The 27,559-nt window shown below is 41.6% G+C and overlaps 2 protein-coding genes across 22 annotated transcripts in view; both read right to left on the bottom strand.

The window, feature by feature from the left end:
- FGD4 (FYVE, RhoGEF and PH domain containing 4) overlaps nucleotides 1–3,767 on the bottom strand; it is a 104,025-nt gene extending 100,258 nt beyond the window's left edge. The window contains exon 1 of one of the 3 annotated variants that reach the window (XM_083461954.1): nucleotides 3,239–3,767. In XM_083461954.1, the coding sequence (XP_083318080.1) occupies nucleotides 3,239–3,419 (181 nt within the window). In that variant the 5' untranslated portion in view covers nucleotides 3,420–3,767. The remainder of the gene's footprint in view (nucleotides 1–3,238) is intronic. The other 2 variants (XM_083461958.1, XM_083461965.1) reach the window with 2 other exon arrangements.
- Nucleotides 3,768–6,940: 3,173 nt separating this feature from the next.
- Nucleotides 6,941–27,559, bottom strand: part of BICD1 (BICD cargo adaptor 1) — a 129,288-nt gene continuing 108,669 nt past the window's right edge. For 9 of the 19 annotated variants that reach the window (XR_014516292.1, XR_014516295.1, XM_083461928.1 and 6 more), the window contains 2 exons: nucleotides 15,547–15,622; nucleotides 6,941–12,819 (listed from right to left, as the gene is read on the bottom strand). Coding sequence is in view for 13 of the 19 variants with exons in the window: in XM_083461928.1 (XP_083318054.1) it covers nucleotides 12,735–12,819; nucleotides 15,547–15,622 (161 nt within the window). In the remaining 6 variants the exon portion in view is untranslated. Of the gene's footprint in view, nucleotides 12,820–15,546; nucleotides 15,633–27,559 lie in introns of those variants that run through there. The other 10 variants (XR_014516289.1, XR_014516290.1, XR_014516291.1 and 7 more) reach the window with 3 other exon arrangements.

The raw sequence follows: 27,559 nt of genomic DNA, 5'->3' as shown, positions 1-27,559 counted from the left end.
GGGGGAGGTTAATTCACACCAGTTTATGTACTTAGTTTAGAGCTTCCAACTTTCATATCATAAAACATTAACAAGCTCAGCACTGCATTACTGAAGTAACAAATTAGTCTACTGAAAGCTTTCACAAATAGATATAGCAACAACAATAAGAAACATTAGATAAACACAGCAACAAATGAAGAACAATTGCAGCTTTTCTTGCAGCTTTTTCCCATGCTGCAGGAAGCACTGAACTGAATACAGATAGTCTTCTGGTTCCCTTCTGGGTATCACTGCAGTAGCTGATGCTTATAGGCAATAGAGAGAATCCACTGCGGACAGGGGAAACAGCATTTCAGGCAAATCTGCTCCAATGAGCTATGGCCCCCATTGTTAAAAAGTACTAGCAATTTTGTTTATAACAGGAATTGGTATTGCTACTTTTGTACTTTGAAACTGGTTTTCTGTGCGCAGCCCATTAATGGTAGTGATTAACCAAAGTGCTCTACCCTACTGCATTTGCAGTATGTTTCCTCATGTTCCACACCTCCAATACTTGCAAGTTCTTAGCAGAGAGCAGCCATCATGGCTAGTAACTACAGTGGTGCCCCGCAAGACGAATGCCTCGCAAGACGAAAAACTCGCTAGACGAAAGGGTTTTTCAGTTTTGCGTTGCTTCGCTAGACGAATTTCCCTATGGGCTTGCTTCGCAAGACGAAAAAGTCTTGCGCTTTTTTCTTAAAGCCGCTTGAAGAGGCGCAGTTGTGACGGACCGTGCTTCGCAAGACGAAAAACATCGCAAGACGAAAAGACTCGCGGAACAAATTATTTCCGTCTTGCGAGGCACCACTGTATCACCAGCCCTGTCCTCCAGGAATTTGCCCAGTCCTCTTTTAAAGCCATCAAAGTTTCCCAGTTTAACTATGCACTACATAATTACTTTCTTTTACCTGTCCTGACTCTTGGGGTGTGGCGCTCATCTCACTTTTCAGGCCAAGCAGTACCTATTTATCTATTTGCACCAGTATGCTTTCAAATTGGTATGTTGGCAGGAGCTAGGACAGAGCAACGGGAGCTCACCCCATGGTGGGGATTCTTTGTGTTACCAATGTACGTATTACACTCCCTTTCTCTCAATGTATACATATTTGTCATTCCAATTTTTACAGCTCTTTACTAGGCAAAAACAAAGCAGCAACCCACAAAGGGGATGCTGTAAATAAAAATCTATAAATCAGCATTACCATCTGTTTAAACAGGAAATACACAAACAGAATAGTTCCCCACGCTCTAAGCTATCCAGCACTCTGGATGCAGTACTGTTGCTTTCGTGAAAATTCTCTGCCCCCTAGCAATAACCTAAATAGTTGACATATTTCCAAACGCCTTACATGAAACAAATATTTGCACTCATGCCCATTTTGTTTATTTTCATCCAACATGGAACTGATGTCATGCAGTTAAATTGAGTGATTTTTTAAAAGGTCTAGTTTACCTTTCACAAGTAGATAAAAAGAAGCTACAGTCTACTCAGCAAGTATCTTATCCTTAATGGGCACAGTGCTTCTTCCTTTAACATGCATACACAAAAACCACTTCCAGCAACTGTTCACCAAAGCTTTTGCCAGCACTCTACAAGATTAGCACCTCCCCAAAGGAAAGCTTTCTGTAGAGCAATACCTTTTCACTGTACAGTGGTACCTCAGGTTAAGTACTTAATTCGTTCTGGAGGTCTGTTCTTAACCTGAAACAGTTCTTAACCTGAAGCACCACTTTAGCTAATGGGGCCTCCTGCTGCTGCCACGCTGCCGGAGCACAATTTCTGTTCTCATCCTGAAACAAAGTTCTTAACCCGAGGTACTATTTCTGGGCTGGCGGAGTCTGTAACCTGAAGCATATGTAACCCGAGGTACCACTGTACAGCGAACGTGGCTCACCAGTGGCCCTCCAAATATTGTTGGATTCTAGCTCCCATCAGTGTCAGCCAGCATGGCCAATGGTGGAAGAAGATGGGAGTTGTAGTCCATAGCATCTGGAGGTCAGCATGTTGGCTACCCTGGCATAGAAACCTATGATTGCTCAGAGGATCTCTGCATCCATTATGTTCATTTACCTAGAGTGCAGAAAGTACCGGTATCATCCACTGATATCTTTGTTGGTTCTAGATGGTTTGCTCACTGAAAACAAGCAGGTTTGCTAAGGTGTGAGAGGGATGGAGAATTTTTATTTCAAAGAAGTCCTCTTTACCAGGAAAGAAAACAGAACTTTAAAGTTTCATGCATAGGACTAACACTGCAAAACAGAATCATATAGACAATAACACATTTTCACACTATTTTGATAGAAAAAAGTGTTCCACACAAATTAGAAAAAGTAAGCACTTTAAATTAAAAACTTGCAATTGGCATAAGAGACTTCTTTCATCTTTCAGTGGGCGAGAGTTAAAACCACCTTAGAATTTTAAAAGTATACTTGCACAAAACTTCATCCCAAACATGCAATGGCACCAATATCAGACAAAAACAAAACATGGAGCTCCCTCCTCTTTTTCCATACCTAAAGTGGGGAGGACACAGAACATGATCGTAAACGAGTTTACTTAAGAATTCAGCCAAGTTTATACAAAGAGAGAGGGTGTGTTTGGGAACACTGTATCGGCAAGGGATTCTGCAGTAAAATGCAGCTGGTCCTATATATATATATATATATATATATATATATATATATATATGCTTTCGTATATATATATATATATATAGGCCAATAGTCTTATCTACTCTAGCATCCTGTTCTCACAGTGGCAGACCAGATGCCTGTGGGAAGCCTGCAAGAGAGATCTCTTCCCTCCTGCATTTTCCAACGACTATTACTCAGAAGCATTTCTGCCTCTGGCCAGGGACACCACACCTTACAACATATTGAAGTCTAAACTTTATGTTGATCTATGAGTGCATGTATATTTGCAATAGTACAATACTATCGTCTATTTTGCTGCGAGAGGGCTACCCCGCAGCAACTTCTGGAAGTTTGGCCGCAGGGTCTCCCCCGGTGTGTGGGGGGAGACAGCCCAGCTGCAGTTTTGCAGAGTACGCCTTTCCAACTCCTGCTGCACTTTACTTTTCCCTCGGCGCGACCTTAGACCCGAAGCTGCTGGGCGCGACGGGCCACGCCAGGACAGCCAACAAAGCGCAGGAAGGAAAGGAGAGAGAAGGGAAGGGAGGTCCCGGCTCAGAGCCCAAAGGTGAAGCCCGAGTTGTACCTGCTGCTGCCGCTGTTGGCGCCGCTTCCCTGGCAACGTCTCTCCTCCTCTCCGGGTGGGAAAGAGGCGAAGCGGCGGCGGCGGCGGCCTGGGAGAAGACCAAGGCGCTGCTGCTGAGGCTGGGGCTGGATTTCCTCCGGATGGCCACCCGCCTGAAGCCCATGCTCTCGGGCCCCTCCATCTTCCCCTCTCGCCGCCGGCTGCGCAAGTGAGGAAAGGGGGCAGAGAGAGACCAGACGCCAGGCAGCGGGCAGAAAGCCGCCCTTCCTCAGCCCCTGACAGGAATGGCCACGGCCATTTCCCACGCCCCCTACAGGCTGAGAGAGGTCGGCGGCTGCTGCCACTTGCTCCTCCGGCTGCTCTGTGGGGCGCTTTGCAAAGCGGGAAGGGGCGTCGGGAGATAGGGAGGCGGAGAAAGCCACCGCCTGCCTCTTTGCCCCGCCTGGTGTCGCAACTCTGCCCGAGCGCCAGACGCCGCCCGCGAGGAGGAGGAAAGAGAGGCGCGCAGAGATTTGCGGCCGCCTCGAAATTCCCGCTCAAATCTGGCCGGGCGCCAAAAGCGCGCGCCTGGCCGGCGTTGCCTTGCCTCCGCCGCAGGCGCGCGCACTCTCGGCTCTGAGCTCCTTCACCTGCCAGGTGAGGAGAGCCCGCCCTTCCTCCTCAGGCGAGGCAGCCGCGCGCCGCTGTTACGAAAGTTCTGCTCGAGTTGCAGCCCCTGAGAGCCTGTCGGCCGCGGGCGGATTTCACGCGGGCTTTTTTTAAGCGGGCTCTTATGCCAGGGTTGTTACAGCTCGACTCGGTTTACTCTGCGGTAAATCCCGGCTGAGCTCCGTTGGATTGACTCCCGCGAGTGCCTAGGACGGGGGCGCCTACTTAATATGATGCTTTCCACTTGATATTATAGAATCGATAATATAGATGCCTAAGGGGCATCTAGTCCAACGCACTGCAGCGCAGGACTCCGGCCCACAACTAACCACCTTACCGTCTGATTAACAGCCAGACATTGCACCGTGCTTCTCTGTCCTTTCGTTCCCATTTCGGCCCACTTTTTGGTCCAAGGCAATGGTGGAAATAATGAAGCCGTTTCCAATCTTCTGTTTATTATTCTTCTTCAGGTTTGTGGTCCTTATACTGCTGTTTTTACTGCTGTCTGCAATACCTATTCCTCCACTGTCTAGGCAAATATGCCTCTGAATAAGAGTTGCTGAGAACTGCAGGTGGGGAAAGTTCTGTTGCACTCAAGTTCATAGCTGTCAACCTTCCCTTTTTTTGGCGGGAAATTCCCTTATTCCAGCGCCGTTTCCTGCTGCTATCCCGGATTGTTAGATATCCCGGAGACTGTCTGTGGGACAGGTGAGGCTGCTGATCCCTTATTTTCAAATCAAATGCTCAAGTTCTCCCTGCAGGCATCTATTTGGCCACTGTGAGACCAGGAGGCTGGACTAGATGGGCCTTTGGTCTGACCCAGAAGGTCTCTTCTGCCGTTTTTAATTGCTTATTCTATTCTTGTGACTGCCCTTGGCTCCCCCTTTGGGTATGAAGGGCTGGTTAGAAATGTGAAATAAATAATAGGTGGTTTCTATTTTTCGGGCCCCTCTAGTCCAGCCTCCTGGTCTCACAATGGCCAACTGGGATATAAGCAGGTATCTAGCTCCAAAACAATTCCAGAAACTATTTGCAAAGCTGTGACCATCCTGCCTAGGTCTCTGTTGCAAAAATGGCTAGAAGACAGCACTTTGAGTGCTGGTGTCAGGGTCACAGGACATGAGCCACAGATTATGTGCAACACCACCTGTCCCTGCCCAAAGTGAGGAAGCTACAGAGAAGTCAGGCACAGTGGATAACCAGCAGAGGACCACAGCAGGTCAGCTGACACTCCCTCACCCCTGTTATAAAGACTGGGCCAGGCTTCCTCAAGGTGATCTAAGCAATGAAGAGAACAGTTCTTACTGATTTCACCATCCTAGGGTTGGTAGCTGTTCAGAGAGTATGCCCTAGCCTCTACACTCTGACAGGTGACATTTCAGAAGCCAGAATGGTGACTAAGCAGGATTTCCAGAGGGTTATGTTTCAGCGTTCTCCTGCTGCTTAGATCTCCTGTGCCTAGCAGAGCAGGACTGCAATTTAAGGAAAGTGCTTAATATGCATAATTTATACATATTTCACAAGTCAGATTGTTGTACGTGGGGGGGGAGCATTATACACAATTTTAGTTACCTTGATGCTGAATTTTGATTATTTTTTTGAAAATGTTTTGAACAGGCAGCCCTTGCTTCCTGAGGCAAAGGACAAGATCTTACTCCCCATCTTCAATTTAAAGTACAGAAGCTGACTGGATTTTACTTGAACATTGGCAGCATGATAGTGTTTCCCAGTGCACCTGAGACTGCATGACAGGCCAGTGGCATGCATAGCTCTGATCCCCATCACAGGAATTATTGGGACCCCTGAATCTAGCAGTCAGAGGGGCACTGAGTTGGAGGCTGCAGGGGCACCTGTTGGTATCCCTATACTGTATTCAGCAGCCAGCTCCATGCCCTGAATCTGGAATACCATTGCACCTGAGGCTGTTAGACAGAAGTCCCCTGATGAACTTCCCAGATCACCAGGGCCAATAGCAGGAGTCAGCAACCTAAGGCCCATGGGCCAGAAGCGGCCCACAGAGTTCGTGGCCCACAAGCCGCATTGCGTGCGGTGCTAAACCGGCACGGTGCAGGGACTCGCTTCCGCGGTGCCAAAAATCATGTCTGCGCATGCGCAGATGCCAAAAATTGCGGGGACACACATGATCTGGCCCACAGAGAGATCTTCGCGGGACCAATCTGGCCCAGGCAAGATAAACATTGCTGACCCCTGGCCTATAGGGCCAAACCCTCAGGGCACCTTCTCCTGAGCCTGAAGAGCTGAAGGTCTTCCACTGCACATCACCAGTCCATGGGTGCAGGCAGCTATGGAACAGAGTAGGAGTGCCTATTTTCAGGCCAGGGTTTTTGTCCTTTAAGATGCTTAAGTTATCTCAAGGGGATGGATCTATGCTCCAGTAACCTCCCAGCTGAATTACTGTCAGGCGTTGTATATGAGGCTGCCCTTGAATACAACTTAGAAACTCCAATTATTGAAGAATTTATCTGCCACAATTCAACTACAACAGCCAGGTTTATTCATATTACACACAAAAATTGCTATGTATTCATTTCCAGAGCGATTTCAAGGTGCTGGTACTTACCTTAAAATATCTAAATGGCTTGGGATCCAAATGTCAGAAGGAGTGCCTCTTCTCTGTGGTCAAGATCTTATGTCAAGGTCCTCTTCCAAAAGCCTTCCAAGTGCTTTTTTCACTGGTAGTGTCCTGGCACCACCAATAAAGAGACGTGCCTTTTGCCTACTTTACAAATTTCAGGCACCAAATCAATCCTTTTTTTAAAAAAACCAGGCATTCTAAGATGCATACAATAATTCAGTGTGCTGTGTGGTTTTATTGCCTGAAACTTTAATAACTGTTACACAAGAGAGAAATCTAAAAAGGTTTGCTGCTCTCTCACCAGGGTGAGGCAAAATTTGATATCCTGGATAATTCTGCCATCTGATGATTTTGCAGAGTCCTGTTTCCTTCCTTTCTTCAGAGAATCGGAGGTATGGGCACACACAGACCACAGCAACACACAGTGACATACTAAAGAATACAGATACAGCACAAAGTTCAAGGAACAAAAAATGGCCAGTTTATTTACTGGGATAGTTATGCATTACACCATAATTTTAATCGGAACATAATGATATAAGAATCAGTATATTAGCTTCTAATTTAGTTTCTTCAGTTCTGGAGCGTCTTATTTCCCCAACCATTCAACCCGCATGATAATACCACACATGTACAAGCACATGATTCCCTCACGAAGCAATGTTTCTAGGATTGTCTACAGTTTCAAGACTGGGATGGGAGAGAGTTTGACATGGCAATAATTCAAAGCCTTCAAAACGAGTTGTTTTGGAATCCAGAATTGGTCAATATTCTTGTCTTAAAATCAGAATTGCAACACAATAAAAGTTTCTGACATTCAACCTTTAAGTCAATTAGCACATCTGTCTGTATCCTCCACCATCTAGAAATACTCCATTCAACCTCAAAAAGGCTTTACAACAGAATTTCAATTTAGTTTAGGAACAGCCGACTTTTACAGCAGTATACAAATTGTATTTTAATGCAAACTGCACCATTATTTAAAACCATTTGGAATACAGTATAACACAGTATGTCCTTTCGTGTGGTTAATTAGATAAGGATATTCATGCAAAGGGAAACATTCATAGATTACAAAATCACAAAACATCAGGATTTTAAGGTTCTCTCTCTCTCTTTACTTATAAAGGATTGATTTAATCAACCCTTTAACAGTCAAACCACAGGGTTTGAAGCACTAGGTCTATAACTAGTGAGGTGTACTTAGGTCTAATTCAAAGATATGGTGCACAAAGCCATACCCCTGAAGAAATAAGTTTTCAAAGCTACTCTTCTTTCTCTCCCCACCCCCACCCTCCAGAGCTGGTTAGCAAGATTGTTTACCTAACATTTGTACCAAACACTTCTGACAAATCTCCAAAACAGATATAATAATAAAGTCAAAGTTGCAATAAAAACAAAATCTGTTTATGCTGCAAAAAATCAAAACAATCAGTGCATAATAATAATAATGAGCAGCACATGTACCTTCATATCAAGACACTAATTGAAACACAAGGCCCCCATCCCTCCAGAGTCTGACAGCAAATTATCTCCACTCGCAGCAACATATTTTTTCCTTTGTGTCTTGTCAATTTATCACTTTGTTACCTTCAGATTTAATAGAGGGGATTATCAAGAGCTCTGCGGGAGAGAGATTAAAATGCAATGAGGATTTAAGCTGTGCGTCTCTTGATGAAAGTTATATTGGACGTGCATTTCCAATATGCAGTAAGCGGGAAAGACTATCTCATGAAATAAGAATTATTCAGCTTCATCATCAGGGTTATGGGAAAGGGTACATGAAATCACATCATGCAAGCTTTTAAATATATTGCATATTTAGATGCATTTCTGCCTTAAGGCTGAATGCAATTAATTGCTTTTCTTTTTTTTCTTTTATGCAGAATATGAACCAAAAAAATTAAATATATGGAATAAAAAATCTGATTACTATATGTCCCTTTTAGGTATAGAAATGAACAACTGAAAGAAACCTTGAAGGAAGAAAAAAGTCTATTTTTAAAGCAAGAAATAAATAAGGAAATGGCTGTGCTTCTAATGTACCTGGATTCTAATGTACCTTAGTACCTGGAATTTTGAAATAAAGGACACCTTTATAAACAAAGGAAATAACATAATTTAAAGTCAAACAGTCACCAGATGAAAAGAACCAACCAAGAAAGAGATCATTTGTAATCTCGTTGAATTAGATACCAGGTTGAACCCTTTCTGGCTTCAGTAGTACAGGATTACTCAATAGTTATTTTTTGTCCCACTCCTCTGCCATAGTTAAGTTTAAGGTCCAATGTTACTAATACCAGTAATATCCAGGTAAACAAGTTTTGTTAGCAAAGTGTTGACTTGTTTTGAAACCACTCCACTCGTAGACTTGTAGGTTCTCGTGACTAAACCTTACCCTTTGGGTTATATATACCTTTGAGGGGGCCTTCTGAGAACTATTGGTAGGTATTCTACCATTTTTGCACTCAGACCTTGAGTTTCTAGTAATTAATCTTGACATAATTATGACCCAGCCATTACTGCAGGCATAATGCAGCAGCCTTCCTACATCCAGAAACGTGTGGTGCATACTAACCTGCACAGCACACAGGGAAGAAAGTGCAGGTCTATATATTTGCCTTCCATGAATGAAGGTCAGCACTGGATATTTTCACGTCCAGATAAAACAGGGTACATGTATGGAGGTGGGTGCAAATCCATAGCAAATCCCCCACCTCTCATTTGCATCTGCACAGTGTGGGTGAACAAGTGCATTCTCACCTTCTGATATAGATAGGAACGTGTAACTTCATCGCTTTGCGGGGTACTCATGACCATCTCTGCATTGGAGCTCTATTATGTTTGCATTCAATTTTTTATTCTTTCGATGCGACCCAAAATTATAATTTTCAGTACTTTGAATGCTCTGGAAATAAACATTTCAAAAGAATAACCTCCCTACCCCCAACTGCAATATATATTAGAAAGAAAAACTGAAATTCTCAACACAATTACTTGGAAGTATGTTCCCTGGAGTTCAGTGGAACTTAGGTCAGAGCAAATGTGCTTAGGGCAGAAGCTTAACAGTGCAATCCTATGCATTTTTTACTTTCAAGTCTCACTTTGTTCAGTAGGGTTTATTTCCTGGTAAGTATGCATAGGATTGCAGCCATTAATGTACTTCATTGGAATAATTTTAATAATAATATCTTCGTAGTTCTAAAAGATGTTTGGTAAGAATAAGAGGCAGTTGCAGTAGTGCTGCTTAAGCAGCAACGCTCATGTTTTCATATCTGAACAAGACCCAGTATTCTGAGGGGTACATTGGCCTAGCTGAAACATATCCTTAATAAAATCAATTAGATATAAAGAGCATGTTCCAACTAATTTTAAGCATTTTTAAGGCATATCGATTTCAGTGAATGAGATTTAAGCATGTGCTTAGCTCTCTCTTTCTGTCTGAAATCATCATGCATAATTTAGAGTAGATCGTACCCAATTGAAAAACAAAACAAACTCCATGTAAGGGCTCATTTCAGTGTTTGCCAAAATTATGCCAACAAGGTTGCCACCTCTACCCCTCAATGGGATTCCCGTGTCAGTAGACTAGTAGGTACTTAGTTTAATCACAGACCCCTGTGCAATAGCTTTAAGAAGGTTAGCTGTGTTAAGTCCATGTTGCAGCAAAACAACAGAAAGTCGCATAGAACCTTAAAGGCAAGCATGTTCATTGTGGTGCAACGTTTGGTGTAAGCTTTCACCAAAATAAATGTGTTGGGTCTCCGAAGTTGTCACAAGGCTCCTTGTTTCCCTTCACCCCACTTATTAGGTTTTTAAATTTTATTTGATGAAAGAACCCCATCTAAAGCTAGAGGTGGCAGCCCTAGATGCTGTTTACATGAAAGAATTGAAGACATTCACTTGTTACATAAGAATATGAGGATAAGATACAGTATTAAAATGTTAAACATACCACAAGATAAGGAACATGGAAACAAAAAGGATAAATGAGTACAAAGCACTGTTAGGTTTCTAACAGCAGACTTACATACAAGTTTGACTATCAGTCACAAGCCATTTAAAGCCAATGCATTGCTGTTTAATTAAGTCCCCAAAGTACCACATATTTGCCCTTAAGGATCAAAATATGTTGCTTTCAAGTGGCTTGTAGATTCCACTGCTAAATTACTTTTTACCTCTGAATCTCTAATCCATTACAAAAGCTCAGCTGTTCTGTTGTGATTCTATTACAGGAATTGCTGTTTAGGACTATTCTGTTTTTTAGCACCTTGGTTACTGGTTTTGTAATGATTGTTAGGCACAATGATTGGCCATCTAGACTATCCTTGGCTTAAAGTCCTCCCTTTATTTTTCTTTTTGGTAATGAATGCATCATCTTCTTTCTCTCAAATTCAGATGGCTTAGGCCAAATTATCCCAGCTGCCTTTGATTTATGTCAAGGCTGCTGCATGGTTCAGGACATCTTCACATTTCTGCCTTGTGGATCATATGAACACTGCACAAGTAGGAAAGACAAAGAGACGTGAATCTGCCCAGGCCTTATTTTAAATGTATTAAGGCTACCTGTTTGAGAGCAAGAATTCTGCTAATTAGCACGGATGGGTAGAATTGTATCTGGGGAATGCAACAGATGGATAAAAGTGATGACTCTAAGCCTAGTCAGCAGTCTGACTCGCTGCCAGGCAATGTGCAAAATAAATCTGAATATTCTTGGTTTTCTTCTATACTCACTGCTCCTCAAAACATTTGTTAAAGGAGAGATTCTTAAGAGTGGGAACGCTGTGCAGTGCAGGAACAGAATCTGCTTCCTGTGTGTCACCTGAGTATTTGTCATCAAACTGACAATGAGATAGATCTTTATAGTAGCTGGGGGTTTTGGCAAGGAAAAAAATGCACTAGAGCAATAATTTAAAACAATTATCTTCAGTCCGAGACATCAATCCCACCTGCACAGCTAAATTCACCACCCAGTGCAGCTGGAAATGTACTATTTTTTGTTACATTTAGTTACCTCTTCTTTTTTCCTTGACTTTCTTTTGCCAAGGGAAGGCTTTAACCTGGTTAACACTGAACTTGGGAGCAGCAAGTGAAGAACATCCTGAACATTTCAGTTATAATATAACACAGCATGTTTACTTCAAGTTCATTTCCTCTTTTTTTTTTTGTCCAGATACCAAACAGAAAAAAGAGCAGCACCAAGTCATCAGCTTATCTGAAATGCAAAAAAGGAGGGAGGGAAGTCCCTAAAACAAAACAAGCTCCTCCCCAAAACACAAAGGTTAACCACAGGGAAACAATTATTAAATGCACTGTTCACTAAAACCCATTTTCGGCTTAATCAGATCCTAGTGAAATATTAAAACAACAACCAGCAGCTAATATCATATTAGTTATAAAATAAGTGCGTAAACAATACCAGTGCAGCAGAAAAGTACAAGTCAATGGGCACAATACAGGAAAAGTTAGACGTGCCTGAATTCTGTTGATGTTGGTGGGTTTCAAGTGCTTCACCGTGTGCCTATTTATTTCAACGGGATTTAGGCACATCCAGCTTTTTCTGCAATGCCCCCAAAGTTCACATTCCAATTCAACACACTTTCAACATTTTTTGTGCAATTAAGAAAAAGAGAACACCAGGCCACACACTTTGGCCAAGTGAACAATCCTCAGTTACAAAACAAAAACCCTAGGTAAACTATTTCTGCGTCACTTAAAAAAAACAAAAACAACCCAGAAGAAAAACATTCACACGGCATGGACTGTATTTCTAATAAACTCATGGTGCAAATATGATAAAATGAAAACAAAGATATTTAACACCCTTTAATCCACATAAAGAAAAACTAGAGTTGTGGCTGTGGCTCAACTGTCAAAATCAGGTTTTGTAACACATTTTCTTTGTTTTGTTTCAGTAGTTTTAACTTCCCAGCATATTAGCAGTACAAGCCAAATGGCTGGGACAAACATGTTTTGACATCCAAACTGTAGCCGTGATTATCTGGATGTAACCAGAGGAACCTTAAATGATCTTCTTGAACAGTTCGGGCACTGTACTTTGTGCTCTTCCATACATCCTCAGTTGTTTTAAGACCATAGATATGTGTCCGGACTCATCAATGCAGCAAAAAGGCAGCAATGCCTAATGGTTCCTTCGGCGCAAACTGTACCTTTGCTGTGAGAACCCCGACTCAGTTTCTTTGTGGGGGCTTCCCCGCCCCCCGACTCTTAGGTTGCATATGAAGATTAGGCTTAAGGAGGAGGCTTAGGTAGACAGCTGATGGGAGCACACTGAGAGCTGGAATGTGGCTGTTCTTCTGGAAGAGCTACATCAGGACTGAAAATAAAAAAGGGGGGAAATGATTAATATATCACCAAGTCTCTGTGCACTCTTGCTATGCCGATTATCATCAACATCATCATCATCTGTTACCAGAAGGTGCCAGGTGGGTTACAACAATTTAAAATTCAACATTAAAAGCAGTTAAGATAAATTGCAGCCACAGGATGGATCCTGAAAACACATTATCTTAAGTTTTAAAAGTCAGAGTATTACTATTATTATTACATTTATATACCGCTCTTCATGCAAGGCTCACAGGATAGCTTACAATATAAAAACACAAAAATACATAACATAGTACCAAACAAAAACAGTAACCGCCCCCCCCCCCCGCTTCACGCAGTTTAAAAAGCCATAGATTGTTTAATTAGCCAAAGGCCTGGAAGAAAAATGTTTTTTTTCCGGGCACCTAAAGGTATGTAACAAAGGTGTCAGGCAAGCCTCCCTGGGGAGAGTATTTCACAAACAGGGAGCCTTCCCAACTGAAACTCCTGCAACGTAACAGGACTAGACAGGGCTCTGGACACCTCTAAAGAGGTGGAGTTAATGTCCCAGTAGGAAGAAGCAATTTTATCCTCTAAATGCTTTACAAACAAGTCACAGCAAGTTACTGTTCATTCTGTCACCTCTTTGGGGCCAGAATGTAGAAAACCCCATAACCCCCCACAGAAAAGCTCTGCTGGACAACACAAAGATGCAATGCATGAACTTCTATGCTGCTTTTACTGCCACGAGGAAGGCTTAATGATGAGCCCTCAGCGTTGCATTTGACTGGAGTTTTTCTCCACTCATATGTTCAGACCATCTCCCAGCTTGTTTCCTTGCGCTAAGCTCTGGAGTATACCAAGGAGCCAAGCAGGCTCAGCAAAGTGGGAGAGGTCATTCAGGGGCGATTGTATCAATGGCCCTAGCCACTTGGATGTTCCAGAGGTCGGTCAGGGCTTCAACAGGAGTGACAGTCATAGCAGCCAGAAAACTCCCTAGAGCTACCTGGAAGCCCATCAGCCTCCAGCGGCAGACCATCCTTATAGGTCCCCCGCTTCAGCAGTGGGAAGAAGGTGCTAAAATCATAAATCTCAACAGCAAGTGATCTGATTATGACAAGAGATTGATGTAAATATTCTCTACTTTCTGATCACCCTCTTCCTGTCCAGTTGTGAAAACAAGGTTCAGAGTGTGGCCTGCCACGTGTGTTGGGCTGATGACATGCTGGGACAGCCCCATGGTCATCATAGCAGTCATGAAGTCCTGAGCCACCCCAGAGCCAGTTGCCTCAGCATGGATGTTTGAGTCCCCCCAAAACAGCAGTCTGGGAGTCCTCAACACTGCCTCCGAGACCAGCTCTGTCAGCGAGACTGCTGGGCAGTGAGGCTGGCAGTGAGGCTGGACAGAGAGCCTAGAGAGAAAGAGAATTTCTATAGACCACAGCAACTCCCCCTCCCTGATCCTTAGGTCTGCCTTGATGCTGCACTGAGTGCCTAGGTGGGCACAGTTGGGTGAGACCAACTCCCACCTGCTCATCCATCCAGGTTTCAGTGAAACAGACCAAATTGGCCTCCACAATCAGCTCATGGATGAAGGAGATCTTACTCTGAGCCGACCAACTACGGATTGTAGATTCAATGGACCAATTAATACTAAAAAAATGAATTAGCTAAGCTTTCTAGTGGCAGTTCTAAGAGTGCATCCATTTTTCTTAATTTCACTACATCCATTTCCCAACTGACTGAAGCCTGTGCTGTTGGTTTTTCGTTGGTGGTTCCAGAGAAGGGCACAAGGCTGTCCTTGCAGGTTACACAATTTTACTTGATGAGAAAGGTGAAATCAAGTTACATTATTTTCTGAACATTTCAGAAGTTATGGGTCTTAAATTGTAACCGCTGAAAAGAGGTCTTGTGAGAGGCAGGCAACTGCAAAACAGCACCTATAATTTGGCCAGTAATCTCCCATTGTGACTGAAATAGCTCCCAATGAGCAACATACACACCCAGCTTTAATTATTTTGCAATTCTTAAGAAATCCTAACCCTATCCCATCATAGCAAGGCAGCAGCACATTACTCATGAACTGTGTTAACAAAATCAAAAATAATCTATTTCTCAAAGATTTTAGATTGTAACACCCTTTTCTCAGCAGAGAAACAGAACTTTGCTGAGTGGCCAAAAAATGCCTCATGGCCGGGTTGTCATTTAATAAAATTAAGTCAGGCTGTCTCAGGAACTTCTCCTTCCATGTTTTTGTCATTAACTGTTACTCAGTAACAAGCCCAGACTCTCTCTGCAAGGTTGCTTATGAAATGAATGGTGATGTTAATCAAGAGCTTTCAGTGTAACTGAGTGCATGAGACATCCCTGAATTGTTCTGCTTTGAGGGACATTTCAAGGATGCTGATAATTTGTCCTAAAACACATTGTCCTTGCTGCAGACCACAACAGCAGTCTTCTTGCTTTCCTCTGCTAGGCTTTAACTAGACTCTCAGTTGGTATTCACACATACTAATGCAAAAAATCAAATATATATTTGATTTTTCTTTTCTTTTTTAGAAAAAACACAAGCCATGTAGAAACTCAGAAATGGAAGGATGGAATGGAGGTGGGGTGAGGAGTGACAGCTGCATAGAAAAGAAGTGGGGTGGGAAGCTTGGCTGTTGTCCGTGGCAGACTGACCACAGCATGCAGTGAAGAGCAAGAGGAGAAGAGAGAAGAGTTAGCCAAGTATTACCTGACAGTCTGGCAGTCTTGCCTCCTGGCTAGTTGTGAGCCGTGTGGCGGTATGGAGGCAGCAGGCTGCTGACAATCTACAAGAAACTGATAAATTAGACATATATACAAAGAGATGACACAAGGGGTTAGTAAGCTATAAACAGACAAGGCAGGTGGTGGAAGAGATTTAGTGAGGAATTTGTGCTCTGTTTAAGAGCTGGTCAGAATAAACTGTGAAGATCATTATGGGTTCTTTCACAAATGCCAATTTACCACTTGGTAAAAGGTTACTTGTATCCTTGCAAAATCTGGCAGGAACACTGCTGCCTGTTGATAATATGATGAACAATAGCAGTTCTTCATATTGCTGAGGGGAGCAGGGGATAAGTCTGAATCCATTATAATTAAATATTTTGTTAATACTGTTGTATTATGAAGCAGGTTCCTATTACGGACATACACATAAAAACAACATGAGAATGTGTTGTGCATGTCTATTTTTTTATCAGGAAAGTGTATGCACATGGCCATAATTACGTCTTTTAAAATATTCAAATATGAATTTCCAAGTACTGTACAAAAATTAAACGCAAGAGTTACGTAGCCTATGAATTATAGATTATCTCCCTTTATTCTCACTAGGTGCTATAAAGAGGCTAAAAATCCTTGAGAACCTACCCAAACAAAAAAATAGTAACATTCTCAATACGCTCCTAGGAGATCCCTTCAAAATAGAAGGTGCTTCTAGACTACCATGTGTGGTGAACCTATGGCCATTCAGATGTTGCTGAACTACCAACTCCATCCCTGGCTACTGGCAGGCTTGCTGGGGCTGATGGGAGTTGCCATTAAGCAACAATGGGAAGGCGAAAGGTTCCCCACTCGTATTCCAGACAGAGACGTAATAATTCTGGTGAGTTATTGGCAACAGATTAAAAACAACAGCAGCAATGGGGTTTTCTGTAGAAAGGGTAAATACATATGAAATGTGGATTTTTAAAATGTATTTTTTGATGCCAACAACAATGGTGCGTGAAACTTCCATGCCTGAGGAGCACTGATCCCACAATAAACATGGAAGCATTGTCACAGATATATTTGTTTGGGATGTGATTAAAACACTACTAAGGCACAGAAGATAGTGAAACTCTTTTTCCATCCCCTGGTCAAGTTACTGAGCGCTGATTCATGTCAGCCTTAAAGTGCATGGCTGACTGTTTTCTTCTCTCAGATGAGATTTCAAATGTGACAAAACCATAAGATGCTATTCAGCATGTCATTCCTCAGCTCATTTCAGGGTTGACTGCATGCAAAAATCCCGGCTTGTGGCGAAGCACTCATGACATCTATTTCACACAACTGTAACTTGAAGTCAGAATGTCAGCAAAGATACGCCTGCTGCATACCTAATGGGCCAGGGTTAACTATACGTAGGTTCTGGTGACTCAGAGTGTGCTATTCTTTTCTTTTTTTCTTTTCTTTCCTTCCCATCTTATTTCCTACCCAGGCTGCCTCCAATTCCTTACTCTTCCTAGAGATCCACACTGCCCTCCAGTGGCACACAGAAATAAGCACATTTTGTATTTGGACCAGAGAATGGCAGTATATTTATGACCTTGAGAAAAATTACCTTCAGCAGGAGGGTTATTACATGCCACAATGTGTGAAGTTATTTTACCGACACAGTTGAATTGCAAAATGCTCTGAAATGCTGGGCAGAGCTTGTGAGTTATTCTTTGAGTAATGTAATATATAATTAAGAAGCTGTATGATTATAGAATTATTAGCCACCTTGAAATACTGTGCAGAAAGGTAGGGTAGAAAAAAATAGAGATTAAGATTTTTTTTATCAAGTGAACTCAGTGCTGAACTGATGAAGTCACAATGGGGAGAAAACATGTTTCCAAAAACAAGATTTATTTTTGGGGGGTGACTTTATAGGGGAACTATTCTAGTCATGATCATGATTCCAAAAAGTTATATACCCGCTGGATTTTTCATACTGAGCTTTACAGTGTTTTTTGACCAAACAAAGGAGAGTTGGTCAGTGTACTTTATTGCTAGGGGAAATAAATTAAGGTTGAAATCCTATGCAAGCTCCAGTATTTTTAGAAAAAGTTATGAATTTGGGAAAATGTTATTAAATTTACAAATTTAATATTCTGGATAAATGATGAACGTTAATAATAACTATTATATAAGAAATGTTTTTTTAAAAAATCCTGTTCCATGTGAGAAGAAATTATTTTATACACCTTAGCTATATTAAATGAGAGCAAAAGTAAGAGAAGTTGGGGTTCCTGCATTATACCAAGTTAGCAGACACCACCCCTAATATTATTTAGTTCTACGTATATTATCATCCTCTCATTTCAATCGTTTAAATAGAGCTCAAGTCATTTCAAACCTCCTTGCCCTTTCAAATATTCTGTCCTATGTTAAATGGATTTGAGTCTAGTATAGGAAAATAAAACTCAGCAAAGATGCATCTGTTAACATTAGGTCTTAATTTAACCCTGTCACCTATTAATGGCTTCAGAATGTTTTCCTTCTTTTTATTTCTGGCTCTAGCAATGTAACCGTTTATTTCCTGGTTATCACAAGGTGTTCTCTGCCCTTATGACCATAAGACACAAAAGCATTAAAGCTGCCTATACAAATAATGTGTATTATCTTACAAATGGATATGCTTTCATTTTGCTGTCAGCAAAATATTAAACTTTAAAATGCTATATGCTTTTCTATCTACCCCATATGGAGCCAAATTATAGTGTTGGTTTCGTAGGGTACAAGCCTCATATAGCTCTAGCATGTATTAATCTAATTAATGCATGAAGGGGTTAAAAACATAAACTGTCCTGCCAGGCTTAGCCTATGTCATCACCCTTCAGCTTGAGAAGAATTGGATTACCAAACCCTTGTTCTCTCTCCCCCCCCCCCGCCCCAAAATGTGGATTTCACTATGAGAGGAGTTCTGAGCAAGGTTTTAAAAAGCCTTATTTTGTTTAAGACCAGAATGGATTCTGAAACTACTATGTAGCATAGCTTCAAAGAGCTTTTAAAATGGATATTTTGGGACTCACTGGACGGGCACATTTTAAAGGGTTTACAGCCTATATTTCCAGGATTATCTTTGCTGTGTGTTTTGTGATATTAAGTCTCTACTCGGGTTCTCTCCAGATGTTTTGAGGCTACAATTCCCATCATCCCTGACCACTGGTCCTGCTAGCTAGGGATCATGGGAGTTGTAGGCCAAAAACATCTGGAGGGCCGAGGTTGAGGAAGCCTGTCCTAGAGGCTACTAAGCATGCTCAGACTGCACTGGGCTGTTTTGGGAGGAGCATTCCCTTTGTGAGGTTTAACAAACATTTTGTATTTCTGCGTACTTTCAGAGTCCACTACACTACAGCATCCAGAGACCTCCCATTTGTTTCTCAGTGGCCCTATTTTGGCTAAAATCCCGTCAGCACTCAACCACCTATGTTTGTTATTAGAGAGGGTGGTGCTCAATCAAAGGTCCATCTGGTCTAGCATTCTGGACAATATCTCTGGGCGCTACAAGGAGGTCATGAAAGGTATATCCTTCATCCCTTGTTTGTCCCCTGCATCTTATGTTCTTACATTCTTACACTTACACACACACACACACACACACACACACACACAGTCTCTATACATTGAGGTTCTATTGACAAATCACATCTCATAGCTGTTTCATCTTTTCTCCCAAGACCCAACCTTGTGACCATCAACACATCTTGCAGATGTGAGTGCAAGCTTGTTCATCTGGACAAATCTCTGTTGTTTGGATATATGCCTGACCACTTGTCACACTTACTCGTTTTTTTTTAAAAATACTCAAAGCACGTAACAATATAAACCTCGTCAACAATAGAACAATTACAAATATTAAAACAATTTAGGAGCCATCAGCAATAAGTCAGGAATTCAAAAAATAAAAAATAGCCTCCAGCAGACTGTTATTAAAATGTAGCACATAAAGCCTCCTAGAGATATGTGTTTTTACTATCTACCCAAAAACAAATATAGCTGGGGCCACACAGAACTTCTCTGGAAGGGCATTCCGTAAGCTTGGTGCAACAACAGAGAAGTACAGTGACATACTGAGTGCCTCAGAAGCTGACCTCATTGCTCAGGCATTGTTTGTTATACTGCTGATAACACTATGTTAATGTAGCAGTATTTGCTACTAGCATGAATTAAACTGTTCTTGCTCCCCCAGAATAAATTACAGTATGCAGGAACAGAAAATGCCTTTTTCAGTCTTCCTGTAGGAAGCTGGAGTCCTCTTGTAAATTAGTTTCACTCTTCTCTCATAGTGCAAACTGTATTGATTTGAACCATGATGATCGTATTAAAATCTGTATAGAATATTACTTGGAAGGGGGAGGGAATATATTAATACAAAACTGTGGCAACTAAGGCAACACTCAGCAGAAATGGTGCTGGAGAACCAGGCTGTCACTGCATAGTTGTATTAAGACTGAGGGTGTATTCTTTAATGTAACATCAGACGATGAACGCAAGCATTTGAAATTTGAAAAGCATTTCTCATGTTACACTTCAAAGACATGAGAAAGTGCTTATGTGTCACTCTTGGGTCAGTCTTAATGTGTTGACTCCCAAACTGACCTATGATCTTCAGAGTTCTGTCCTTTATAAGTGAATCTAGGAGGAGCAAGCCATGTGCACCACTCATTCAGCAAGGTATTTGCAGGTGCTAGAATTACTGCCTTGTTTTTAAAGCTCAAAAGAAGCAGAAGTCATTGGACAATTCTATAAAAGCAATTTGTTCATTGTAAAATGGAAGGAATATTTCCCCCAGGTCAGAATTTCCAATTATGCTGGGTGGGGGGGGGGGATATGTGGCACTCCCTGTAGGGTATATTGGTCTCCTTGCTTTAATTATCTGTTTCATAGGCTCCTTAAATTATCTGCCTTTCTAGACACTAGACTAGACCTCTGCTTATGGCTGATTGAGGCTGGCAGCACTAAAATTATATTTGCTTCTGCCCTGCTTCTGCTCCATGGATGTAAAATCTTTCTTCCCCAATGAGTTTATAATGCCCTTTGTTCAAGACTCAAGATGTATTTTCACATAAAATTAAGTAAAAATTTAAGGCTCAGATAATCCACTACTGCATTTTTTTCCTCCCCAGATTTCAGGTTTTTCCTCTTTTTTTCTTGCCAGAAATAGATGTTTCAATAATATACATAATGTATACCTGAAGGAGAGTCTCTACTCCCATTATTCAGCCCAGACACTGAGGTTCAGTTCCAATCCCTTCTGGAGGTTCCCTCACTGTGGAAAGTGAAGTTACGGGGAACCAGGCAGAGGGTCTTCTCTGTAGTGGCACCTGCCCTGTGGAACAACCTCCCACCGGACGTCAAACAAATAAACAACTACACAACCTTCCAAAGACATCTGAAGGCAGTCCTATATTGGGAATTTTTTAATGTTTGAGGTTTTGCTGTGTTTTTATTATGTTGGAAGCCACCCAGAGTGCCTGGGTCAACCCAGTCAGATGAGTAGGGTATAAGTAAGTTGTTGTCGTTGTTGACAGAAGGTAATAAAGAACAGAAGGGCTTCACTGTTTCCTCAGCAGTTCAGAAAACCAATTGTTCATAAAGAAGTTCTTAAGTTATTTCAGAACTAGTTGCTAACATTTCATGATTTCTCAGCTAGTTTAAACTTTAGTTTATTGGAACAAGCCAAGTTCAGAAACCATACTTTGATATAGGTTTATTTCAATAAACCATAGTTCAGACTAACCACAATTTTCCTTGTTGGGGTGTAATAACAAATCAGTCACTTTAAATCCAGAAGCAAATGGTTCCCATTTCTTCTACTTGCACTCAAGACAACGCAAGAGAATGTGATTCCAAAACTGGACAATGTTTCTTTGAACTCTGGTGATTGATCATGTGAATAGATTTAACAAAATATGAGTAGCCTGAAAATCAAAAGTGGTGCAGAAAATCTCTCTTAAACTATCAAATGTATCTTAATCTACAATTGAGGCATCTGATCAAGACCTGTATTTTAAAATGAGCTTAAAGATATATTTGCAAATGTTTGTATGTTTCATGCCAGGCATAAAGCAGCTGGCTAAGTACTTTGGCAGTTGTTTATCTTCCTGCTCTCCTGGAAAGCCCCCCCCCCCTGATTTATAGCAGTACCTCAAAGTTGTAAAAGGGAATTACAGGCTGGGAGCAAAGGTCATACTGACCATACATATTTCATATTTTCCTAAGGTTAAAGGGCAAGAGCTAATGGGAAAAGCAGCTGGCTGAGAACCATGAGCCATCTGTTTTAGCCATTTGTTTTGGAGTGTAGGGGTAAAAGGGCAAAAGGTGAATTAAGGTGCCTTGTCAAGGCAAATGTAAGATATATGGCTACTTGTCTGCCATTTATGGATAGAAGGAAATATAGCTCTTTGTCTCCCATAAAACGTAATAGGAAGTGGGTGTATCTTTTATGATTGGCTCTAGCAAACAGCCAATAGGAATTTCAACCAGGCTGATTGGACAGAGGCAGCCAAAGGAGGAGCAAGGGGGCTGGGCTGAGGAAATATAAGTGCTGGCCATCAGGGCTGGAGGGGGCAGAGCTTTTGGTAACCATATACCACTGTGCCTATCATTTATTTGTCTGACAAATAAATTATTATTTTAATTTCTCTATTGCTGCGTTGAATATTTCATTCCAGCTAAGCGTTAACCACAAGCAGGGTGCTACACAATTGCACTATAATCTTAAATGAGATTCAAAGCAAAACATGGCTTCGTTTCAGGAAGTCAGGATGATGGTTATTGAAAACCACTATGACAAATGCTCAGATAAAATATGAACCACAAATTGTGAAAGATGCGAACAGTTCTAATAGGATGTCTGTGTGTGGGCTAACAGGATAAAGGAAGCTATTAAAGATAAGAAAGTTTCCATTAATAAGAGAAATCTTGCCCAAATTAAGTGATAAGCTTGCGTAACTATATTCTCATCTAAACCGGTTTACCTTGGGTTCCATAATAACCAGAGAGACAAGGATCCTGCAGACTCTAGAAGCATCTCCAACTAAGAGAATGAACTTCACTTACCATGTTGCTGCTCAAAATAAGTTGTATAAGAAAAGTAATGCATTTTGGGAGTAAAAGATCCTGTTATACAAAATTGGGGTACATATAGATAAATGTGCCTTGAAATAGTTGTACAGATAAAACATGAACCAGGCAAATACACAGAGCAAGAGTGAGCCTCCAGTTTAACTCTGAGACCCCTCCGAACAGGTAGCAGGAAGTTCTTGATAACATCATTCCTCCACAACAAAGCTTTACACTTGCAAATCACTCAGGAAGACCTGTCAAAAGTGAATAATGTATTTGAATAAGGGCCAATCTTTGTCAATTAGCTCTGACCCCAAGGTGTTCACCAATTCAACAGAAGGCTCCAGCAAGCCTGGGAAAGCAATTAACATGCCTTATTCAAATATGAGTGACAGACTTGTAAATATGTTGCAGAAACATAATGGAGCATTTACATGTACAACCCATTTCCATGTATTACATTTTGGGTGTTCTTTGGGTAAGGGGCTGGACCATTTCTAAAGGTTTTAGAAGTTGTTCCCTATTTTTGTTCCGAGGTCCCTCACTTTCCTTGCATGGTGGGGGCAGGAAGGACTTTGCAAATAGACCCATAAAGAAAAAGTCCGCCTTGCTTTCTACTACCTGGCCTTGCCTCTGTTTCCTATTTCTCTGACCTACAAGATGATCCTTTGAGGGAGGGAAGGCTGTAAGAGTGCCCCTCCCTAATTTGTATAACAATCATAACATCACGTATATACTGAAGCAGTCTGAGCTTCTGCCTTCTGGAAGAAGGTATAGGGTTATAAAGGCCAGGACTAGCCGCCTGAGAAACAGTTTCTACGCAAATGCAATTCTGGTTCTAAACGCAGCATAAGGGGTCTCTATAGTATAGTGTATTTTAAAATGGGGTTTCAGAGTTTTTAGGGGTTTTTGAATGTTTTGTGTAGTTTTGTAGTAGTTTTATGTAGTTTTTATGTAGTTTTATGTAGTTTTTCAATTTCAATGTTCTGCATGGGACAATGATTGATTTGTTTGAAATATCTGAAGATGCATTCTTCAGATGGTATCTGAAGAAGTGTCCATGCACATGAAAGATCATGCCAAGAACAAACTTAGTTGGTCTCTAAGGTGCTACTGGACAATTGTTTTATTTTTTATTTTTTATATATTTCTACTGCGTCAGACCAACACAGCTACCTACCTGAATCTAGGAAAGGGATGTTAGCAAAGTATCCCACACACTAACCACACTGTATCAGGTCTCTCATACCCAGACAACAGAATTAGAACTCTATATTGTTTTTAAGTTCTAATAATAATAATAACAGTAATAATAATAATAATAATAATAATAATAATAATAATAATAATAATAATAATAATAATTTTTTATTTATACCCCGCCCTCCCCGGCCAGGGCCGGGCTCAGGGCAGCTAACACCAAATCTAAATTACAATAAAAAGTAATGTGGGGGGGGAACCAGTTAATTAAAATACGGTTTAAAATACAGCTTAAAATGCAGCTTCATTTTAGTATTCACCCGTGCCAGCTATCCACGCTGGTCCTACATGGGCTAGCAAAAAAGCCAAGGGAAAATTTATATACCAAATCCCATATAAGGGGTCAGAGTGAGTCCAAGCCGAAGGCCAGGTGGAACAGCTCCATCTTGCAGGCCCTGTGGAAAAATGTCAAATCCCATAGGGCCCTAGTCTCTTGTGACAGAGCATTCCACCAAGTCGGGGCCAGTGCTGAAAAGGCCCTGGCCCTAGTTGAGACCAATCTAACCTCCTTGAAGCTCGGGACCTCCAAAGCGTTGTTATTCATGGACCTTAAGGTCCTCCTTGGGGCATACCAGGAGAGGCAGTCCCATAGGTATGAGGGTCCTAGGCTGCATAGGGCTTTAAAGGTCAAAACCAGCACTTTAAACCTGACCCTGTACTCCACTGGGAGCCAGTTCAGCTGGTAAAGAACTGGATGAATGTGATCCCGCGGCAAGGACCACGTAAGGAGCCTCGCCGCGGCATTCTGCACCCGCTGGAGTTTCTGGGTTAGCTTCAAGAACTTCTTTTTAAAAAGTAACTATTTAATGGTTGTTTGAGGTCATATGTTGACTATGCCTAAAGAGTGCTTACTAATGGTTCCTGATAATCATGGGGAAAGTGGCAAGTGGGGTGCCACAGGGTTTTGTCCTGGGCCCATTGTTGTTCAACATCTTTATAAGTGATTTGCATATAGGAATTGAGGAGATGCTCATCAAACTTGCACATGACACTGTTGTGGGAAAACTCCACACTGCCAAGTTCGTTTTCAGATGCAACTGTTACAAATTGACTGAGACCAATCCGTAAAGGAAGAGCACCCAGGAGGGTGATATTTATTACTGCTGCAGCAGTAATGGTGGGCATCGAGATATAACTTATGGCACAGCACGCTGTGATTGGTTACATTCTGCTGCAGAATCGCGCCTGCAGTTTTCATTCATTCTTTCTTATCAGCTGTTGCATTACCAATGTACCATTTCAGCAGCTACCACTATGCCTACGTGACAAGCTCCACTCTGCTATGGTTATCAGCTTACACAATTGTCAGTCTACATAAAATATCAGGCATACTTGAACATTCCATATGTCAGGCCTTTCTCTGCTCATTTTCCTCACAACATCAAGCTAGGAAAGGTAGCTAATGTCACAGAAGGCAGAAGCAGGATTCAAGATGACCTTAACAGATCGCAGCACTGGGCCCAAACTAACAAACCACCTGCACATCTGGCAAGAGCGGTGGTTCAAGGAGCACCCCCAAACTACATGCCTAATCATAGGGAATCCAACTCCCTTCCAATCAGGCTGTATAAGACATATTGTCTACTCACTAGCAGTACTTCTGTTTTGCCAGGTTTAAGTTTCAACTTGTTCTGCCCCTCCAGTCCATCACAGCTATGAAGCAGCAGTTCAGCCTTTTAACTGCCTCCCTAAGATCAAATGTCTAGCTTTGATGAAGGGCCTGTGGTCCTTTCTCAGAGCCAAGGTACCAGAGAATCATCACCATGGTGTTGGAGAGGAGGAAAAGGAATGTGGGCAATGGCTTCCACGCTGTGATCTTCAGATGAACGGCTGTATATAAATCTATCTATCTATCTATCTATCTATCTATCTATCTATCTATCTATCTATCTATCTAATAATGAAAGGGATTTAACCACAATTGCTGCTACCAAAAGTTCACCATGGTTCCCACTTATCAAAATGGAGCACATCCAAGCTAGATATCTGACAAAGCTCCCACCTGCTGCACTAAGAATCGCTTTTACAGAATTAAGATTCCAACTGATGGTGGATGGTCGGTACGGCAAAGTACAATACAAGGAGAACTTTGTCTGTGTGGGCAACCTTGTGTAGAGGACCTGTTGTTGTTGTTGTTGAGTCGTTTAGTCATGTCCGACTCTTCGTGACCCCATGGACCAGAGCACGCCAGGCACTCCTGTCTTCCACTGGCTCCTGCAGTTTGGTCAAACTCATGTTGGTAGCTTCGAGAACACTGTCCAACCATCTCGTCTTCTGTCGTCCCCTTCTCCTTGTGCCCTCAATCTTTCCCAGCATCAGGGTCTTTTCCAGGGAATCTTCTCTTCTCATGAGGTGGCCAAAGTATTGGAGCCTCGGCTTCAGGATCTGTACCACTATTTATTGCAATGCCCGCTATATATAGAACCAAGAGACCAATTTATAAAACCCCTGTTTATGAATGGAATACACTCAAACAAGGTGGAAAGGGGGAAATGGCTGCTGAGTGATACTGATGACTTCGTAACTTATAAAGTAGCACTATATGCGTCTGCAGCTAAGAAGATCAGGAGAAAAGAACTAGATAAAATAGCGGTCACTTGCAAAGGTGATTCGGACATTTAAGCTGGCACATTCTACCTGAGAACCCCCTGCTACTCAATCGTATGCAACAAATAATTTCTAGGAGACACGACTGTGGTTTATCATATTTGCAGTGCCTGATGTTTTTATGGTTTATGTTATTTAATAACGGGTCAAGAAGAGGGTGCTGCTGTCCACAGCTAAGAGGAGCAAGGGAGCAACAGCCAGATTATGCTCCCATAGTCTGGTACTGGCTCTGTCGTGCATATTTAACTTATGAAATTTTCTGCCGCAAGATATGAAGATTGAGATACAGAGTTCTACTTCAGGGATGGGAAAGCTGTGGCCCTCAAAATGATGTCCTCCATCTCCAAACATCCCTGACATCTGGCCATGTTGGATGGAAATTGGAGTCAAACAACATCTGGAGGGCTATAGATTTCATATGCCTCTGCTAGGGATGAATGAAATTGTCAATTTCATTTCTCTAAGTTTCTCATTTTTCCAGTCTTAAATATACTGCTGCACATTTCCACACAGGTTTTTTTCCTCTTATTCTCATGGGGGGAAATCTGCCTTTTTGTGTAAATTTATCCTACTAAACACATGTTCGTATGCATTGTTGACTAATATACACATTTTTACAAGCAATTTCCCCATATATAAAGCGTTTTGGGATATTCTTCCTCCTAATATATGCAAATGGTATGCAGATTTTCCCCAATACATTTATATTGGTTGGAGAACTTCACTGTAGAATTTGGGTGTGTGCAAATGTAATTTTGGTTTGGGGAATGGTTTGAGAAGTGTGAATTAGTTTCTCATTAAATTACAAAACAAAATCAAATATCTCCTCAATTTCTACTCTTTACAACAGATTAAGCCTTCTATTAGAGATTTATAGCTCACTTACAGAACTGACAGAACGCCTTGCTCAAAAGCAAGTGACAGTTAAAAGTAGTCCATCTGTAGTGTATTTGTGCATTTCTATTACACTTCTACAAAATGTAACAAATACATGTATACAAAGAATAATTGTGAAACCCTGTAATTAAAATATAATCGTGATA

The sequence above is a fragment of the Podarcis liolepis genome (assembly GCF_965112155.1).
Source record: "Podarcis liolepis genome assembly, chromosome: 10".
In the NCBI taxonomy this organism is placed as follows: Eukaryota; Metazoa; Chordata; class Lepidosauria; order Squamata; family Lacertidae; genus Podarcis; species Podarcis liolepis.
The sequence above is the reverse complement of the archived record's forward strand: the minus strand, read 5'-3'. Positions and strand labels throughout refer to the sequence as shown.